Source organism: Salmo trutta, chromosome 2 (assembly GCF_901001165.1).
Source record: "Salmo trutta chromosome 2, fSalTru1.1, whole genome shotgun sequence".
Taxonomy (NCBI): domain Eukaryota; kingdom Metazoa; phylum Chordata; class Actinopteri; order Salmoniformes; family Salmonidae; genus Salmo; species Salmo trutta.
The window spans coordinates 69,239,156-69,260,204 of NC_042958.1; the positions used below are offsets into that span (position 1 = coordinate 69,239,156).

The following is a 21,049-nucleotide window of genomic DNA, read 5'->3' on the forward strand; positions in this document are numbered from 1 at the left end:
ATACAATTTGTGTCGACTATTTGGTTTTTACCAATAACCATTCAAATACGCAAATAAAAGTACTTGTTTTGGGCTGTGTATTTGAAAATACACAAAAAAAGTATTTTCAACACCAGATACATAAAATACACATGTATTTAAACCCAGGTCTGGCACACACACACACACACACACACACACACACACACACACACACACACACACACACACACACACACACACACACACACACACACACACACACACACAAGCGTACACAGTCAGCTCAATGCTGTGTGATGTTAAATTGGGCAGTAAAGCCAAGGTCCTGTGGTCATGCAACAAGACTGTACTCTTGAATGTTTTAATGTTCTTCCAAACTCACCTGTTACGACCGCTGTCGTCACATTTATGGCTTTAACTCTCACCTTCACTTATCCCTTCATCAGCATGTGCATACACGCTCTTTGTTCAATATTTAACTTTGCACTTTTACTTACAACTACATAAAAATGTCCTCTTTAGTCATTTTACTGATGTTATAGTGTAAGTCATAGGCAGCCAGTAGAAGTTGGATTGTGGACATTCAGAGACAGTTTCCCCCAACAGAGATTAAGCTTAATCATTTTTTAGAATCTCCATTCAACATTCTTCTTAGTCCAGGACTAGGCTTGATCTGTGTCCAGGAAACGGCCCCTCAACGGCTGCTACCCAAATGGTACCCTATTCCCTATTTACTGTGCTACTGGTCAAAAGTAGTGACTATAGGGAATAGGCTGCCATTAGGGACGCACAATCTAAAAGTGTTAAAGTGTTTGAAAACTAAAAGTGTTAGTACAGCATTGGGGGTGAAGTAGATAATATGTCCTGTTGCAGTCCGGCCCATTTCCACCACTAGTTGTATCTCCCATCTCTTTCCCCTCTCCCAGGCCTGGACCAGTGCTCAGCGCTGAGCTGTGAGTACCTGTGTCACTTCACCCCACAGGGCGGAGCCTGCTACTGCCCAGATGGCTTCATCGTGGCCAACGACAGCCGCTCCTGTGTGGGTGAGTCTGAGTGTGAACGGTTTGATTGGTGGAAGTAGTAAGGACAGAAACAGCTGAAGAAAGTGAGGAAGGAAACATGGCCACTAGCAGTGATGTGACAAACACTATGAATGAACCCACATACATATTACAAAATAGAAACAGATCTAGGCCAGAGAAATGAACAAAAACGACCATTCTTTAACATAGACACACAGAGGTATGGTCTATTCTATTCTATTCAATTCTATTATGTTAGTGTAGGTACAGGTAACTTCCAAAATAACGTAAACACCGACATAGTGTCTTAATAGGGCGTTGGGCAACCACGACCCGCCAGAACAGCTTCAATGCACCTTGTCATAGATTCTACAAATGTCCTGAACTCTATTTTGTATTTTTTGCCAAGGCATCAGCTACTCTTCCTGGGGTCCAGCAAAATTAAGGCAGTTTTACCATGTTAAAAACATTACAATACATTCATAACAGATTTCACAACACACTAAGCGTGTGCCCTCAGGACCCTACTCCACTACCACATGACACAAAATCCATGTGTGTGTATAGTCCGTATGTTATCATGTGTGTGTGTGTGTCTGTCCCTATGTTTGTGTTGCTTCACAGTCCCCGCTGTTCCATAAGGTGTATTTTTATCCATTTTTTAAATCAAATTTTACTGTTTGCATTAGTTACTTGATGTGGAATAGAATTCCATGTAGTCATGGCTGTATGTAGTACTGTTCGCCTCCCATAGTCTGTTATGGACTTGGGAACTGTGAAGAGACCTCTGGTGGCATGTCTTGTTGGGTATGCATGGGTGTCCGAGCTGTGTGCCAGTAGTTTAAACAGACAGCTCAGAGCATTCAACATGTCAAAACCTCTCACAAATACAAGGTGTGATGAAGTCATTCTCTCCTCCACTTTGAGCCAGGAGAGATTGACATGCATAATATTCATGTTAGCTCTCTGTGTACATCCAAGGGCCAGCCGTGCACCCCTGTTCTAAGCCAATTGCTATTTTCCTGAGTCCCTATTTGTGGCACCTGAACACACGACTGAACAGTAGTCCGGGTGCGACAAAACCATGTTCTGTAGAACCTGCCTTGTTGATAGTGCCGTTAAGAAGGTAGAGCAACACTTTATGATGGACAGACTTCTCCCCATCTTAGCTAGGAGGGATGCGACACCATTCTTCCACAATAAATTCCATAATTTGCCGTTTTAATTGACGGTGGTGGAAAACGCTGTCTCGGGCGCCGCTCCAGAATCTCCCATAAGTGTTCAACTGGGTGGAGATCTGGTGACACAAACACATACACACACCCTTCAGACTCCCTATGCTCCTTTGAAAACCTCCTTTCAAAGTCACTGAGATCTCTTCTTCTAGCCCCGGTAGGCAAAATAATGGGCAACTAAGCATTTTTATGTGTGGAAGCACCTGCACTCTATATACTTCGTATCCCTCATTTACTCAAGTGTTCATTTTATTTTGGCAGTTACCTGCAGGTTTAGGCTACATGACAATACTGTGGTTGTGTTACCCAGACTATGACGACTGTGACATCTGGGGGATCTGTGACCAGCTGTGTGAGGACCGCCCCGGGACCCACCGCTGCAGCTGTGCAGATGGATACTTCCTGGAACAGGGCAACCGCTGCAGGGCCAACATCTCAGGTACAGGATGTGACACCACTAGCGTCACTCGTGATCAGGTGGGAGCACTACTGTATTTTTGTTCAGGTTCAAGTTCATTTAATTCGTTCACGTGCAGAATATAATTGATATCTTAATTGTGTGATGAATAAAATAAACGTAAAACAAACAAACATTCATGAAAGTTACATTTAGGGAACTGTAGTTTTTTTGTGATAAGTTGTGGTGTGGCTAATGAGCTCGCACGGGAGAGCATTGTGTGAAAGTGATGTGCTTAATTGTGGGAGTTCCATTGAAGGTCGTTATTCCAAAAGGGTCATTGTGAAAAGACCTTTCTTGTGTGCATAATTGTGCTGAAGTAAACTTACAGTAAGTGTACCAGTTATCATTCCAAAATATAAAATGACTGTCCTATATAGGGTTGTCTCCGTTATGATCAAGTTCAAAGACCTGGATGTAAGCCCTGTACTCTTTTCAATCATCTTCTCAGAAAACATGTTAACTTGAACTCAGTTCTCTGCCTAGTCCATAGATAATAACCTAACATGGTGTCAGAAGTAGGATCAGAATGAACCCTTTACAGCAGGGGTGGGACATTCCAGTGCTCGAGGGCCTGATTGGTGTCACAGTTTTGCCCCAGTCTCAGCAAACACACCTGACTCCAATAATCACCTAATCATGATCTTCCGTTTAGAATGCAGTTTGATTAATCAGCTGTGTTTGCTAGGGATGGAGAAAAAGTGTGACAGCAATCAAGGCCTCGAGGACTGGAGTTGCCCACCCATGCTTTACAGGATAACAACCTGTGCTTTATATCTACCCTGTAGTTGGCTTGCCGCAGCTCATCTTCACCAATGGCGGTGACGTGATGATGGCAGACATTCATGGGCGCTTTATCAGAACCCTGGTCCCTTCGCAGGGCAGAGGTAGCTCGGTGGGTGTGGGGTACCACTGGCACAGTCAGAGGGTCTTCTGGACAGACACTAACACTCAGAAGGTGGGTCGTATTTACTGCTTGTGGGTGACATTTTCCTCACGCTAAAACAGCACTGCGCTGTGAACTAACGCACCGTAATGATCTAAATAAGGGGAGCTCCGATACCTCAGAGCGATTGCATTGGTTTTGGCGCATGCAGTGCACTGTTTACTACCTTTCTGGTTAAACTAAAGTTCCCCCTAACGGAAATTGTCAATGAAATGTTACGACATAAATCGCTTACAGTGCATTAGCTCACAGTGCAGGTGACTTTGCCAGAGAAAATGTTTGACTATTGTCTGAAAAAGAAGCAGCCAATCAAGGGAGACCTAACATCTAAATGTGTAGATGCCCCCAAAAAATATATAGGCCCCAAAAAAGAAAGGCCCCAAAAGAACATACTTGTGTGTCATGCCTTAAAGAAATAGCTCACTTTTAAATGTTAGAAAAATAAATGTCTCTGTTTGATATCCAATAATAAAAATGTTACACAAGATTAATGCATGTAAGGGAGTGAACGTTATTTATAATAAGGGTTACATGGAGAAAATCGGACCTCTCTGAAATTAAAATTGATGTCCTTCCCTTATATATTTGACCTAAACCCTCACTGAACGCTTGAAAAAAAAAATTACCCTCCCCTATAAGAAAATAAAACAAAGTGAATGGCAGAGAACATGTCTACCATTTACAGTCACTTCTTGGACAGACCAAAGCCTTGGATATGCCGTTTTAGAAACGGTTCCTCATCCTGTAAGCATTACAGAATTTTTATACCACGCAGGGCTGCTGGCCAGAAGCTTGTGGGTTCACAGACCACCCTGGACAAGTATGGGTGGAAAGATCTCCTTTATAGTAAAAGCATGGCATGAATCTATCATCATATTTGCAGGTCTTTTATAAACATTTCATACAATTCTACCTCATTTTACATATTAGCAGAATCTTTTTTTAATACCTGTCACGCCCTGACCTTAAAGATCCTTTTAATTCTCTATTTTGGTTAGGTCAGGGTGTGACTAGGGTGGGTACTCTAGTTTTGTATTTCTATGTTGGCCTGATATGGTTCCCAATCAGAGGGAGCTGTCTATCATTGTCTCTGATTGGGGATCATATTTAGGCAGCCTTTTCCCACCTGTTTGTGGGATCTTGTTTTGGTACTGTGCTGTGTAGCCCTTATGATCGTTACGTTAGTATTTGTTTTATGTGTTCATTTAATAAAGAAAGATGTACGCCTACCACGCTGCACCTGGGTCCAATCCTTCAAACAACAAACGGGACAGAAGATCCCACCACAAACAGACCAAGCAGCGTGGCCAGGAGGAGCAGACATCCTGGACATGGGAGGGAATCCTGGAGTTGGGAGGAAATCCTGGCCGGAAAGCATCGCCTTCCATAGGAGCAGACGTAAGCAGCGAGGGAGCAACAACGACGACACCGGGGATCTCGACCACGAGGGAAGCCCGAGTGGCAGCCCCCAATTTTTTTTTTTTTGGGGGGGGGGCACACGGGGTGGTTGGCTGAGCCAGGGTTTGAACCAGAGCCAACTCCCCGTACTCACCGTGGGAAGCGTGTGACCGGTCAGGCACCTTGTTTTGCGGTGATACGCACGATGTCTCCAGTGTGCATCCACAGCCCGGTGCGTCCTGTGCCAGCTCTACGCTCGAAGCCTCCAGTGATGATCCATGGCCCGAAGCCTCCAGTGATGAGCCATGGCCCGGAGACTCCAGAGACGATCCAAGGTCCGAGTCTCCAGCAACGGTCGGCAGTCCGGCGCTTCCGGCGACGGTCCAGAGCTTCCGGCGACGGTCCACGGTCCGGTTCCTCTGGCGACGGTCCACGGTCCAGAGCCTCCAGCGACGATCCCTGCACCAAAGTCGCCACCGAAGATGGCGAATCCGCGAGCGGAGCGAGGTCTACGTCCTGCACCAGAGACGCCACTGAGGCTAGATGCCCACCCGGACCCTCCCCTATAGAATCAGGTTTTGCGACCGGAGTCCACACCTTTGGAGGGGGTACTGTCACGCCCTGACCTTAGAGATCCTTTTTATTCTCTATTTTGGTTAGGTCAGGGTGTGACTAGGGTGTGTACTCTATTTTTTGTATTTCTATGTTGGCCTGATATGGCAGCTGTCGATCGTTGTCTCTGATTGGGGATCATATTTAGGCAGCCTTTTCCCATCTGTTTGTGGGATCTTGTTTTGGTATTGTGCTGTGTAGCTCTTCCGATCGTAACGTTTCGTTTTGTATTTGTTTTGTTTTCGGTGTTCATTTAATAAAGAAAGATGTACGCCTACCACGCTGCACCTTGGTCCAATCCTTCAAACAACGAACGTGACAATACCGAACAAATTACCGCAATTAAAGGCTAAGAACGGACAGAGATATAGGCCTATTTGTTCATCTTGTCATATTTCTCCAATGCCAAATCAGTGTGTCTTGTTTGCAATGAAACTGTGCCTGTTTGCAAATAACTAATGAGGTCTCAGATTTAATTATCTGAGAACGGTACTTTCAAAAGTTAGGCCTACCTTTCCACCCCAGACTGCAGGCCTACTGACACAAACATTTAAGCTTTAACTGCTGGCTACTTTTCTTCCATGGCTTAACCCAACGAGAGAAGGTCACAAGTGTTTCCCTAAAAGCTGTCTGGGTTTAAACATATTCTATTGTACAGAACGTGAATAGCTTAATCAATTGATAGTGACAGAATTAGATTACTTCCCTAGTAAATTTGTTGTCTACTCAGTTATAGAAGGTTGTAGCTCAGCCTCTGAATGTCAAAGAAACTAAACAATGATATCCCCATATGCATCTCAGCCACGTTTTCCCTGGTATTTTACAGCTTCTTTCTAGCATAAAGCAGCGTGGACCAAAGTGCTATAGATCACTTTAGATAATCAGATCTGTTTTTTCTTCAAAATCTTAATCTAACAATAGGTAGGCCTGTGCTTTTTTTAAATTATAATTTTTTTTTTTTTAATAATAAAAGGTAGGTCTATGGCATACTCTCTCATACCGCCTCAATTAGAGTCCTGGTTTTAACTTAGCTTTCCTCCGTGTCAGTGAAGGACTGTTATTTAAAGAGTGCATGGTGGGTGGAGGAACTGGCAGACACATCTATGGATATAGCAGCATATAGCCTAATTTCGTCTATCAAACAGGTAGGCTTCAACACTAAGCCCTCTTGTTAGTCAAGTCTAATTAAAATGAAGATGGTTGAAATGAATTATGCCTACCGTAATTTCCAGACTATTGAGCGCACCTGAATATAAGCCTCACCCACTGAATTATAAAAAAAACATTATTTTGAACATAAATAAGCCGCACATGTCTATAAGCCGCAGGTGCCTACCGGTACATTGAAACAAATTAACTTTACACGGGCTTTAACAAAACACGGCTTGTAACAAAAATAAATAGGCTTTAACAAAACACGGCTTGTAACAAAAATAAATAGGCTTTAACGAAACACCGCTTGTAACAAAAAATAAAAAATTAGCAGTAAACAGTAGCCTACCAAGAAAGTCATTGCTCCAGACCAAGCTCCCGTGCAGCAGCTCTATTTCCTTTCCCAACACCCAGATCAATCGCCTTCAACTTGAAAGCTGCATCATATGCATTTCTCCGTGTGTTTGCCATGATGAGGGTGACAAAATGACTACCGTAATCAGAATGATGGGAAGTTTGAGCGCGCTCGATTTAATCTAAACAGTAAACAAAAAAGTTGTTTGACCTTAACACGTTCGGCAATTTCATTGGTCTAATGAAAGCTTCATGCCGCCAAAAAACTGAGCACGTCACAGAATGTTTTTTTTTTTTTTACATTTATTTGAAAGCGGGAAAAATCCATATATTAGCCGTGTCATTGTTTAAGCCGCGAGGTTCAAAGCGTGGGAAAAAAAGTAGCGGCTTATAGTCCGGAAATTACGGTACTTGAATTTGGATACGTTCCGCACCATGAGCTGTCCATTTCCGATTGATTGTGCAGCAGTTGCTGCATCTAGTTTCAGCACCACAATGTAAGTTACTCGAATCTGGCAAATAACTCTCATAAATACATCATGGGCAAGAAACATATTGTTTTTATTCAAATTAATTATAGTAGTAGCAAGCTATCAAGGTTTACCTCCTGTCCTCCTTCTCATCTTTGGGTCTTCATTCTCAAATTAAAAGCACATAGGCTATAGGCTAGACCGTCCGCAAGATATAGATCCCAACATTTTTTCAGAAGAATTCTTTGACTCTCTTCCTGAACTGCCACTGTAGGCCTACACGGCACAGTCATTGGTTAGGCAGCACAAATAAAAGTGTTGGATCAACAAGATCAGAGCAGGCTGGGGCTCAGGGTTGGAATATCCATTGCAGTGTGTAATGCAGCCTAGTTTTATTTACACAATCCCAGCAGCACAAAAGACTCAGGAAGGAAATTAATTTTCTTAGAAATATTACTTTGCTCTGTACTTCTCTGAGCATGCACTTCCCAGCCTATAGACTAAAGGCTATGGATAATTTGATTGAGACCAAACTAAATAGCCTATAGGCGCACTTGATATTGTGCGCCCAGCAGAGAATCAGAAATGAGGGTCGATATATAGCCTAATAAGCCACTAATTCTAAAATACTGCAGATTGAAAAAAAACGAAACCCTCTCCTTGAATGAAATTGAAAAAGCATCCCCCATTTTCCTCCCTAAGTCTAAATGTTCAGAATAAGATTTTGACATATTTGCTATATGTAATAAACTCACAAACTAAAAACGCACGTCAAACCAGCCTTGTTTGTGTTTGCTGAATCAGACTTGTCTTTAAATTACCGTTGCAACCCAATATTAATACAACAAATACATTTTTTAACACATCTGTCATGCAATCATTTCTAGTACGGCGTATCCATTAACTTTTTTTGCACTCAGGTTAATGGTGCAATCTGGGATATATGCAGTTGTTTTTGAACAATTGCAATGAATGATATACCTATTTATTCTTCAAGAATCCCAGATTGTATCTTAAATTAGTGTCACTCTCTCCCTATAGGTGTACTCTGCCAACTTTGATGGAGGTGACATCCAAGAAGTGCTGAACGAGGCCGTTCACAGTGCCCAGAACATCGCTGTGGACTGGATCAACTTCAAGCTCTACGTCCTAGAGGCCAGGGTGGAGCGCATCGACATGTGTGACTTTGACGGAGGCAACCGGGTCACCCTTGTGGCCGAGAACCTTTTGACTCCCCACGGGCTGGCTCTGGACCCCACAGTGGGGTAAGAACTTAGAACTTTGAACGTCTCACCGCCAAAGAAATGAAACATGGAACCCATCCCATTTACATTAATATAACCCATTGACAAACAAACCCATTGGAAAAACAAGGAGATTGAAAGAGAAATTTGATTGTCAACTTTTTCAACTCTCCTTACATGTGTGTGAAACCAACACTGTTTTTGGAGCACAGTTATGCTGTCTTGGTCCTAACCAAGCTTACATCATGAATTCAGTTACTCTCCAACACTGTACTGCCCATAGTATTATTAATAACTGCTGCTAACTAGCACTGGCGAACGCAAGTTAATCAACTCAATGCTAACCCTCAAAATCTAACTTGGCTCTTGCTTTTTGAAGGTACATGTTCTTCACAGACAGCGGCTACATCAGTGAGGACATGAAGCTGGAGAGGGCTTACATGGATGGTAGTAACCGTGTGGAGCTGGTGAAGACCAGGCTGGGGATGCCGACTGGCGTCACCCTGGATATTGTCACCCAAAGGGTCTATTGGTCCGACAGCCACTTTAACATGGTGGAAACGGTCACCTACAGTGGTCTGGAGAGGTATGCATGCAAGTCCTCAGGTCTCAGGCAAGGTCCTACTAGTTAGAGAGGTGGATCTGCAACTGGAGGGTTGCTGGTCCAAATCCCAAGTCTGACAGGAAAAATGATAGGTATCCTAGATGCCATATCCTGCCTGTATGTCCTTAACCCCAAAACAGCTAACACATTTGCATGAGCTCAAATAAATTATTCTTCTTTTTTACCGAACCACCACCTTTACACTAGCATGTAAAAATCATTGCCGTCTACAGTGTTAGCCATGTTTGCTAATTCTCCACAGGAAAACGGTGCTCAACGGTGGCACCCAGGTTCCATACCCGTTTGGCATCTCTGTTTTTGAAAACCATTTGTTCTTCACCGACTGGACCAAGATGGGGGTAATACGGACCAACCGCTTCAACGGTAGCGACCCGAACCTCATCTACAGCACCGCAGACAGACCCGGTCACATTGTGGTCGCGCACCCTGCCCTGCAACCCATTGGTGAGTAGAAGAACAGCAGACTGCCTATCAATAAAGCACAATGATTTTCTCCAGTGTTGCTGTACTTTATTATAAGCCTGGTTCCAGATTTGTTTGTGTTGTATAGCCAACCGCTATGGTAATTTTCATGTTCAGGTAGTTGGAAAAAAACAGCACAAACAGATCTAAAATCAGGCTAGTACTTTATACAGTATATCTTACCAATTAATGTACTTTGCTAGATTGTAATGTGCCCGATTCTGCCTGGCATGGACCTCTGCAGGAGGTTGAGAGCATGTTGCTCTGTCTGGTTGCAGTAAAGTCCATAGGCATTGTGAGATTTGATCATCACACAATGATATCACAGCATATACAACCTTGGGGATATTTAAGATGGTTTGACTTTGAACATGGACATCCTTATTCGCATTTAAGAATCTAACTTTTTAAGAGATATTTGATGGTAGTCAAAAGTCACTACTGAGTCCATCTTTAATATTTTTTTTGGTGGGCTTTTAGCATCGTTGTAATTGACTGTGTGCGGTTCTACTGTTCTCTCTCTCTCTCTCGCTCCCACAGTGATGAGTCCATGTGGTCGAAACAACGGGGGCTGTCAGCATATCTGCGTCCTGAGTCACCTCTCCGACAATGATGGCCTGGGCTTCCGCTGCAAGTGTCGCCTGGGTTACGACCTCCACGAAGACCGCCACAGCTGCTTCAGTGAGTGACTGGGACGGAGGGGGTCTCATAAATGATTAAACGCCCAATCCTGAATGAATTCGTAAAACGACAAAATGACAGTTCTGCCACTTGGTAAAGAGTTTAATAATAAAGAGTTTCTGATTGTTCTGTCCCCCCCTCCAGAGGTGAGAGACTACCTCCTACTGGCCACCCAATACGCAGTGCGTGGGATCCCCCTGAACGTGTCCCTCCAGGAGGATGTGACCCTGCCGCTGACCGGCCTGGGGGTCACCTTCTCCTCATCGGCTGTGGAGTTCGACGGCAACGAGGAGGCCGTGTTCTACAATGACCGCAGCAGGCAGATCATCTACAAGTCCAACACCAACGGCTCCAGTGAGTTTGTAGTCTTTCAGGGCCCGTGTTCACAAAACGTTTCAGAATAGGTTTCCTGATCTAGGGTCAGGTCTTCCCTAATCTTATTCATTATGATCTAAAGTGGAAAATGTATCCTAGATCAGCGCTCCTATTCTGAGCTACCCAGGTCTGGCTGAATGCGTTCTGTCATGTCCTGCCTTTACCACAAGGTGGCGGTAAAGATTGCAATGTGTTGTACCGCAATATCAGATCTGTTCCAATATTCACATTGGCGTACTACTTAGAATGAAGTGATTTATTGGACATGCATTCTAAGTGAGATGTTAGTATAGACATAGAAAAATAGCTTCCTGTCTTTATGCACATAAGTGATTTTGTTGTAAGGAAAAAGATTGAACTGAAGTAGTAGAAGGCTAAAGAGGACTTTACACAGACTTCACCTTCTACATTGCTAGTTTAAGTCTGCATTGCTACCTTAAAGTGATTTATTTCTCCAACTCCCTAATTCTACCCTTTCATTTACTACAACAAGCTTCATTGAAGTTACTGATACGTAAACATTCCACATCTGTTTTGTTCTCTGGTATTTAAAAGGAAAAATACCACATCCAATTGTCAGGCACTGGACAAAGAAAACATAAGAGTTGTGGACGTGACATTTTATTTAATGTTTTGTTCTCCAGACACAGAGATCCTGACAGGCTACAGGGTGGGCCATGCGGAGTCCATGGCGTACGACTGGACCTCCAAGGTCCTCTTCTGGACATCCAGCTCCTACAGGGTGGTGGTGGCCTTCAGAGTGACCGACAAGTCCAGGCGGGACATCGTGACAGGCCTGAAGAGCCCCAGGGGTCTCGCTGTGCACCCCAGTGCCGGGTGAGAACCAGAATCTTTACTTAAACGTAATCTTTATTTATCCCGGTTAGTTTCATTGAGAAAATCTATTTTTGAATAGCGACCTGGTCCAACCAAGACAACAGCGGGGGGGAATAATGTTTCAGATAAATCTCAGACATAGCAACACCACCATAAACAATTTAGGATCAGTTTTGCCTCAAAGACCACAGTGAATAAGAATACAGGGACAGGGGGTGGGGATTTCTCTCTAGACAGTCCAATAACAAAAATATTGGCCCACAGATATCTATTCTGGACTGACTGGTACCGGCCAGCAGTGATCATGAGGTCCTGGACTGACGGCAGCAACGCTGTTCCCCTCATCAACACCACACTGGGCTGGCCCAACGGACTCACTATTGACTATGTGTAAGGATGAACACTACACACATCTGTTTGTTTAGGTGTTTCCGCGCGTCCCAATTTTCCACCCTTTCTGCCCAATCACACTCCACTCGAGTGATTGCCGATGAAGACTTCCCTTCGTGGATTTAAAAGGAAAGGACTGGTATGAGAAGTAAAGCGGAAACTGCCTCTCTAGCCCCATGCCTTTACCAATCCAATGCTTTTAAATGCAAGGGCAAGAGTGCACACATGCACACTTTTCAGAGAATTGCAGGTCATCCCCTAAGATTTCACTCCAGCTCTTAAAGTAACGGGCGCTCCCTTCCCAATTTTAGTCAGTTGACACGTTTTTAAAACGACTGGAAGTTTATATGGAATTGATAAGATCTCTGCTAGCATGTCACAGGAATACTTATCTCATCAATGTAAAAGACGCATAGCTGATTCCTATGATTCGGCGCCTAAATAACAACCGGATCTCTTCTGTTGGCAGGAATGACAGGGTGTATTGGGCGGATGCCCTCCTAGACCAGATAGGCCACGTGGGCATCGACGGGTACGACAGACAGATGTTCTCCAACATCGGGCAGATCACCCAACCCTTCTCCATCGCTATCCATGCAGGTGGGCAGTCAGATGAGCCAATGACTCTTATCTTTATTTGTGTAACTGTGAATTGAACTACATGTACATTTACATGTTCAAATGTTTACATGTGAGTTACAAGTAGCATCTTTTCATTTAGTGTATTGGGGGGGGGGGGGGGTGACTGGATCTGTCTCCATCCATTCATACGTACGTTAGTCACACACAATATCTCAGAGACCATGAAAAAACTTGAGTGAATGGTGCATCTTGCCATGAAGATCTGACGTTTACAGAATTACACTGATTGGCCCAAGGGGGTTGCCATAGTAATCATCTGAAATCTTTGAACGAGCGTATCTCCTGTCCCGTTTGAGCTACAGCCATGAAATATTATACATATATGCAGAACCCTCATGAGTGGCAAGTTCCCGTAAGGACCTACAGTATAAGTTTTAAGGCACCGCATCTCAGTGCTAGAGGTGTCACTACACACCCTGGTTCGATTCCGGGCTGTATCACAACCGGCCGTGATCGGGAGTCCCATAGGGCGGCGCACAATTGGCCAGCATCGTACGGGTTTGGCCGGGGTAGGCCGTCATTGTAAAATAAGAATTTGTTCTTAACTGATTTGCCTAGTTAAATAAAATAAGCTCTGCCTATTAGAATTTCAGAAAATGTTTGTCCCCCACCAAACTTCGAACAAACATGTCTCCTGCCCTGTTTGACCTACAGTCATGTAATGTTTATACATATGCATCTCCTCACGATAAACAAAAAAAACGTTTCCCATAAGGACCTATAAACTCTGCCTATTAGATTTCTGCAAATTAGACTTTTTGTCCAACGAGATTGTGTGGGGGAATACATTTTTTTAAATAAAATGCTGCTACTCTTCCTCCCTATACGATTTGATGACACTACATTACCACCTGGTCTTTTGTCACGAAACTTTGCACAATGATAGAAGGTCACTCCACGGTCACTCCGATTGACCACATGGTATCTTAAATGTGGCTATTGCGTGCCTGGCCCCTGGAATTGCTGCTTGCAGCTATATTTCTGGATAACTGACATTCAGATTTAATTTAAAAAATAACTACATAGCATGATTTCGCAACAGCTCTGACACATCTACCTGTGAAATGAATGTATTTTCCCACATGCCACTAAGTTTGTTGTCCTTTATCCTGTAATGCATCTCCATATCAAGCGTGGAATCTGTTCTCTGACATCCCATCCATTGAGAGCTATCAAGTTTTGATTTCCAACGAGGGAAAAAATACTTTAATTTCTCTCTCTCCCATTAATCCACACAACATACGTTTTAATAATTGGCACTAATTGGACCAAGCGGGGAGCTGCAACATTCATGATTACTGTTCCTTTTGCAAATTTTTCTCTTTCACTTTTTCATCTCTCTCTACCCCCTCTCTTTCCCTTGTCTTTCTCTCCTTGTTCTCCCTCTACTCTTTCCCTCTCTCTCCCTCTTCCTCTCCCTTTTTCCCCTCTCTTCTTCCAGATTACCTGTTTGTGTCAGACTCGAGGACCAGGTCGGTGTTCCGGATGCGGAAGAGGGACGGGGGTGAAATTACCCCTATCCGAAAGGGAATCTCCGGAATCCTGAGTGTCAAGGCTTACACAGCTGACCTTCATGGCAGTGAGTGAAAAATAAGCAATTTACAAACTATTTTGTTTTGTGAATAGAGTTTATGCATCTAGTACGCAAAATTAGCATTAGCATTTAGGTTACTCGTGAAATGTCATCTCTACTAGCCTGGGTACCAGTCTTTTTAGCTAACATTCCACTCTTTGCCACTCCTGACAAATGACACGAGTGGTAATGTTAGCTAAAAAGGCTGGTACCCAGGCTAGTAGAGATGACATTTCGCGAGTAACCTAAATGCTAATGCTAATTTAATACTGCCGTTCAGTTAAACCACCTTATTTTTTTTTACCACTATATCCCTAGTTAGGGGGCTGGTGAAAGAAGGGCTTATCTTGATGCACTGCTAAACTACAGCTGTGCTGTGTCTTTTACCATTGTTCTTTTAAAAATCAACCGAGCCTCAAGTCACGCAAGTTAAACACAGACATTGCTGTATTGATTTGTGCTTATAAAAGCTTTGGACGTTGTTCTGCAGCATTTCATCTGGGTGTTATAAACCAGACACTATTTCTCTCTCTTTCTAATAATAAAATAATGCATGGGTTTTAAAGACCCAAATGTGTTTCTGCATGTCTTTTTTGCACGTCTGTTTCTCGTCTTTCTATGTTATATTAATTTCTCCTCTCTGCCTCAAAGTGTTCAACAGCCGGTGCAACATGGTACCAAATGGCCGCTGCAGCCACTTCTGCTTCCCCGCGCCCTCCTCTAGCCGCGTGTGTGGCTGCCCCTATGGCATGAAGCTCCAGGAGAACCAGAGGGACTGCGTGAAGGACGACTCAGTCCCCCCTATAGACACCAGCTGTGGAGACTACTCCTTCCCCTGCGACGGGGGCCGCTGCATGCCCAACTCGTACCGCTGCGACGGGGTTAAAGACTGCATGGACCAGACGGATGAGGCCAACTGCACTGACACAGGTGGTGGCACTAGAATGCACGTTTGCATCCTGGCAATGTGACTAAAACGGAGGCCATCTCGGTCAGGGATTATTTTGTTTTATATCTCTATGAGTGGGGGACAGTGCAGGCATTTTGTGTTTAAGTGGGAGTGTGTGAACTTACATGTGCAAGATTGTTTGTGGTTTTCATTAGTGTGTGTGTTTATGTGAAATAATGAAAACTGTACGAGCGTGTGTCAAAGTGTTGTGTTAACATAAAAAAACATGTTTGTGTGTGAGATAATCAGCATCATGTATCGCAATTTCCGGACTATTAAGCACACCTGAATATAAGCCGCACCCACTGAATTTAAAAAAATATATTATTTTGAACATAAATAAGCCGCACATGTCTATAAGCCGCAGGTGCCTACTGGTACATTGAAACAAATTAACTTTACACGGGCTTTAACGAAACACGGCTTGTAACAAAAATAAATAGGCTTTAACGAAACACGGCTTGTAACAAAAATAAATAGGCTTTAACGAAACACGGCTTGTAAAAAAAAATACAAAATTAGCAGTAAACAGTAGCCTACCAAGAAAGTCATTGGTCACTATCTTCCTCCTCCTGTGCACTGAAACCATCTCCTTCGGTGTCGGAGTTGAATAGCCTCAGAATTGCTTCATCCGATATTGGATCGTTTTCATTGTTGCTCTCGTCACTTTCATCCGGAGGCAAATCCCCCGCTGAGCCCTCTTCAATACGCAGCAGTCCAGCCTTTCGAAACCCGTTGATGATAGTGGATTTTTTGACAATGCTCCACGCTGCCAGGACCCACAAATTTGAAAGCGGGAAAAATCCATATATTAGCCGCGTCATTGATTAAGCCGCGAAGTTCAAAGCGTGGGGAAAAAGTTGCGGCTTATAGTCCGGAATTTACGGTAACTGTATCCTATCGTGCTCCCAAAGCAAACAAACATAGACAACCCAACAAGTTTTACCTATGTCCTCCTCATCATGCTTCTATCCTCTTCTCCTTCCTTTACCTGTTTACCAGGCATGACCTGCTCCCCGTGGGCGTTCACCTGCGACAACAAGCACTGCATCCTGTCCAGCTGGCGCTGTGACGGCCACGAAGACTGTGGCGATGGCTCAGACGAGGTCAACTGCCCCACACGTCTGCCCGTCACCTGCAGTTCAGAACAGTTCGCCTGCACTGACGGCAGCAGATGCATCCCCAAAGCCTGGACGTGTGACGCCGACAAGGACTGCAGCGATGGCTCGGATGAGAGAAACTGCAGTGAGTAAAACTGGGAAGGGGCAGGATTGTTAGGGGCGGATAGAGTTTTATAAACATACTGTTACTTAAGTGTATCCCTAGTCAAAAAATCCTATAGGATTAATGATTTTGTCACCTCTATCAGATTCCTATTGGAATCCTGTTGGAATTATTTTTTTCCTATTGGAAATCAAAAGTAATCGTATTGGATCCTATAGGTTTTGTAGGATTTTGTCACCCCAATCAGAAGTGTTTTCTTAATTTAACACATTAAGTTATAGTTTGTTCTCATTTGTTCCAGTACAATACAATAATGTAATTGACAACATTTTTAGTTGATCGGAAACAACAGTTCTATATTAATTTCTGTTTTATTCACCACCACAATATGGGAGAGATTCAAGGGTGTTCATTTTAAGTATGACCACCAGTACAGCACACCTTTTTCGACAAAATACTCAGTTATTTGATTTGATTCTTATTCATGCAACTTGTCTTTGAATTAGACATTACAATGTGACATACAATACTATGTACAATGTTACAATAACACAAGAATGTAGGGGGTTTCCCCATAGAATGCACCTACAGTAACACAATACAAGAATCCAATTGAACAATCTGAATCAGATAAAATCATATAGGATAGGTTCCAAAATATGATAGGATTTTGTATTGATTCTAATAGGATTTTTTTCATTCAAATCCTATAGGATTATTTGACTAGGGATATGTTTACTTGTCTGACGACTCATTCTTCCGCTGCTATATGTTGGCTACATACTTAAATCTGAGACTGCCATCATTGAAGTCGTTTGTGTTGATGTCAAAATGAGGGGTGTTGTACAAAACAAATTAATCAGTGATTGGATCATCTCTAACCAATCAGTGTATCAAAGCCAATGATGAATTTTCTAAATGCTGCTTTACCAAGGTGTGTTCAACTTCTGACTCTGGCCGAACCCTTATGTTTCTGGGACCAATCAGAATGGTTAGAATGTGTTTGCGTTGTAGAAATGGTCAGGGAGGTACTCAGATCCAGACTCATTGCGGACAAGAAATTAACATCCGTTGGCGTGGCGTGGAATTTGGGTAGCCAGGAAAATATTTCACAGTATATGATTGCTTTGCGAAATTGTACTGAACTACATTGTTGATTTGTGTGTTATTTTATTTGAAGGGGCAGACTCATCAAGTCCCGACTTCTAAGTAATTTCTCAAGCCTTTACCCTCTCATACATGTAGCAAACAGACATGATGTTAAAAGGATAGTTACATTTTATAAAACATAAACTAAAACATGAACTATAAGGATTGACCTCTGTCTTAATAAATCTGTCAGGGATTGTTCTGCCATTGAAATCCGTGGACGGGCCTTTTTCAGGTCGCCTTTAAGTCCAAACTCTTTAAACTTTTTTTGGGCTGAGATTTTTCCCTGGATGGAAAAACAGTTAATGTAAACTTAAAGCTGCAGGCGACCCACCAAATTAACATAGAAATGTGAATTATAGATCTGTCATTCTCATTGAAAGCAAGTCTAAGAAGCGGTAGATCTGTTCTATGTGTGCTTTTACTTCGATTTTGTACACCAGCTTCAAACAGCTGAAAATGCTATATTTTTGGTTATGGAAAATATATTTCACAGGGGTTTAGATGGTACGATTATTCTCTACACTATACTTGCTTGTTTTGTCACATAAACTGAAATAAGGCGAACTATTTAAATTTTCACAACCAGGAAATGGCAGAGCGATTTCTGCATAATGCACCTTTAAACGACTATACCAGATATAAAGTATGCAGAAAATATAATGGACCTATATATTTTAACTAACAATCTCCACAATAAAAGCTAGACAGTCACGGAGTATTGAAAATTCCAAAAACAATGAATTTAGAAATATATATTTTGTTATTATGTTTGAAAAAAAGAACATAGCATTAGCCATGCATGTAATGGCAGGAAATTTGCTTAAAAACTGCACCATTTTCTCTCAACTGCATGGCAAAATGTGTTGAATTGCAGGAAATAATCTTAAAAATGCAAACATTTCTCTTCACCGCCAAGATGGGATGCCTCTGAAATGTCTCTAAAATTCAGCCGTGTCGATGGGCCAACCGTGCCCCCTGCCACACCCGTGTCACGTCGGCACCTTAGCCCCTTTTTGATTCAGAAAAAACCCTGCTCTGTCTCTTCTGACAGACGGGACCATCGCTACGTGTGAGCCTGGGTACTTCTTCTGTCCCGACCACCGCTGCATCTACAGTTCCTACGTGTGTGACGGAGACCAGGACTGTATGGATGGCTCCGATGAGAAGGACTGTGGTACGATGAGTAATCTAAGACTATCCTCCTCCGTGTGCTCTGTCACTGGGACGTATAAGAGAGAATTAGTTCTATTCAATAAGCTTCTATTTCTTTTTAATAAGCTTCTATTTCTTTAAGTACTCTTGTTAATCTAAGTTTTGTATTTTGCAATTTTGTGCAATGTTTTTCCCCCACCCTTTCTATTTCTCAACTATGCTCTTTTTTGCCTCTCATTTTTCTACTCTCCCTTCTCCTCCCCTCACAAATCCCCCTTTCCATCTTCTCCTTTACCATACCTCCTCTTCTCTTCCTCTCCTCTCAGAGTTCTCTTGTTCATCCTATGAGTTTGCCTGTGCCAGTGGTGACCAATGTGTCAGTAGCATCTACCGCTGCGACGGGGTCTTCGACTGTAGGGACCAATCGGATGAGAGCGGCTGTCGTAAGTCAACTCTACCTGCTTCCTGTAGCATCATCCTGGGTTGACTCAGATTTCAAGTCATATGACAAATTCAAATTAGTTCTTCCGGTAGGAAAAATAATTGCTTTATACTTCCCAACTTTGAGTATGGCTGTGTTCTAATTTTATTGCAAGGACTTATCAAGCCAAATATTTATGCTTATCTGAGATTTAATCATATATTAATTGTATCATATTCTGCCCTCCAATGTCCTTAATGGACTCCTCAATCAACGTGTTCATTTCTTACGTCTGCAGCCACGCGAGGACCTGGCCTCTGCCACAATGACGAGTTCCAGTGCCAGACGGACGGCCTGTGCGTGCCCGGCGAGTGGGAGTGTGACGGGCACCACGACTGCGAGGACGGCTCTGACGAACACAACTCGTGCCCGCCTGTAACATGCCACATCAACTATTTCCAGTGCGCCAACGGCAACTGCATCTCTCCGAGCTGGGTGAGTGTGTGAGTGAATGAAACAAGTGAATTCATTCATTTGATTAGACCAATTCTAAACACACGGGAGTGTATCGACTTGTTTCCATTGTGGTCATTGTTATTATCAGGTGTGCGACGGCGACAACGACTGCAGGGACATGAGCGATGAGCAGAACTGCCCCACGCCTCCTTTCATGTGCCCCTCAGGCCAGTGGCTGTGCCCTACCGGCCAGGTGTGCATCGTCCTGGGGGAGGTGTGCGACGGACAGCGAGACTGTCCCAATGGAGCTGATGAGTCACCCCTCTGCAGTGAGTGACTGTAACGCTAGGGCGCAGAGTCAGGAGCAGGAGGCAGAGAATGCAGGGTAGTGTTATTTATTCAACACGCAACGGCAAAACACAAGCCGCCCCAACAGCGAACTAGAGCGCACACCAAAACAAACGTGCCCAAACACATGGGACAAAGACAGGTCGGCGCAACATACGCGCTCGCACCTCAAAAATACAAAATGAGCGTGCATACACAAGCAATACAGCAAACAAATAATCCCGCACACAGAGCAGGCGGGCCTCCTGGCTAAAATAGCCCAGCTAATCAGCCCAAACCAAAAACAGGTGCACACAATAAACGAAAAGGGGGAAAAGGGAATCAGTGGCAGCTAGTAGGCCGGCGACCGCCGAGCGCCACCCGAACAGGAGGGGGAGCTACCTACGGTAGGAGTCGTGACAAGGACGTTTCTAGTTTAGAAGTAGTGTATGATATGTAATAACTTTCAGGTACACAAGTGAAGTCATTATGAAAGATACCTGCACACTGTTGAGTGCTCCCGCAGTGTTAATGTGCAAAGTTTTGACCTGAAGGTAGTGCTTAGAGACGAATGCTTTTTGAGTTCGGTTCGGTATCGGTTAGATTATTAAAATATAATCACAGAATTTTCTTTTACATTTACTATGCATTATGTAGGTTGAATGCTGTAACAACACAGAATAAAAGTATTCATTAAAGTCCCATGAGGGTAGTGACAGCCCATTACTGCTTATCACTAAGTGATATGACTTTTATAAGTAATACTGTATTAACCATCATTTATTCACATTACTTTTATAAAATATTTCAGTTCTGTGCATTAAATTTGTTTTATTTGTGCATTCTTCTGTCTTTTCTCTCTTTCTATGTGTCTGCCCCACACAGACCGCACAAGTAGACTCGCAATGGAG

The 21,049-nt window shown here is 43.3% G+C and overlaps 1 protein-coding gene across 1 annotated transcript in view; it reads left to right on the plus strand.

The window, feature by feature from the left end:
• lrp2b (low density lipoprotein receptor-related protein 2b) overlaps positions 1-21,049 on the plus strand; it is a 113,536-nt gene that overhangs the window by 13,510 nt on the left and 78,977 nt on the right. Inside the window, exons 9-26 of the mRNA XM_029712806.1 lie at positions 909-1,025; positions 2,550-2,678; positions 3,485-3,654; positions 8,670-8,893; positions 9,252-9,458; positions 9,739-9,941; positions 10,500-10,640; positions 10,785-10,994; positions 11,660-11,852; positions 12,117-12,242; positions 12,712-12,842; positions 14,326-14,463; positions 15,109-15,387; positions 16,409-16,651; positions 18,834-18,956; positions 19,261-19,377; positions 19,654-19,850; positions 19,960-20,140. Of these exons, the coding sequence (XP_029568666.1) occupies positions 909-1,025; positions 2,550-2,678; positions 3,485-3,654; positions 8,670-8,893; positions 9,252-9,458; positions 9,739-9,941; positions 10,500-10,640; positions 10,785-10,994; positions 11,660-11,852; positions 12,117-12,242; positions 12,712-12,842; positions 14,326-14,463; positions 15,109-15,387; positions 16,409-16,651; positions 18,834-18,956; positions 19,261-19,377; positions 19,654-19,850; positions 19,960-20,140 (3,129 nt within the window). The remainder of the gene's footprint in view (positions 1-908; positions 1,026-2,549; positions 2,679-3,484; positions 3,655-8,669; positions 8,894-9,251; positions 9,459-9,738; positions 9,942-10,499; positions 10,641-10,784; positions 10,995-11,659; positions 11,853-12,116; positions 12,243-12,711; positions 12,843-14,325; positions 14,464-15,108; positions 15,388-16,408; positions 16,652-18,833; positions 18,957-19,260; positions 19,378-19,653; positions 19,851-19,959; positions 20,141-21,049) is intronic.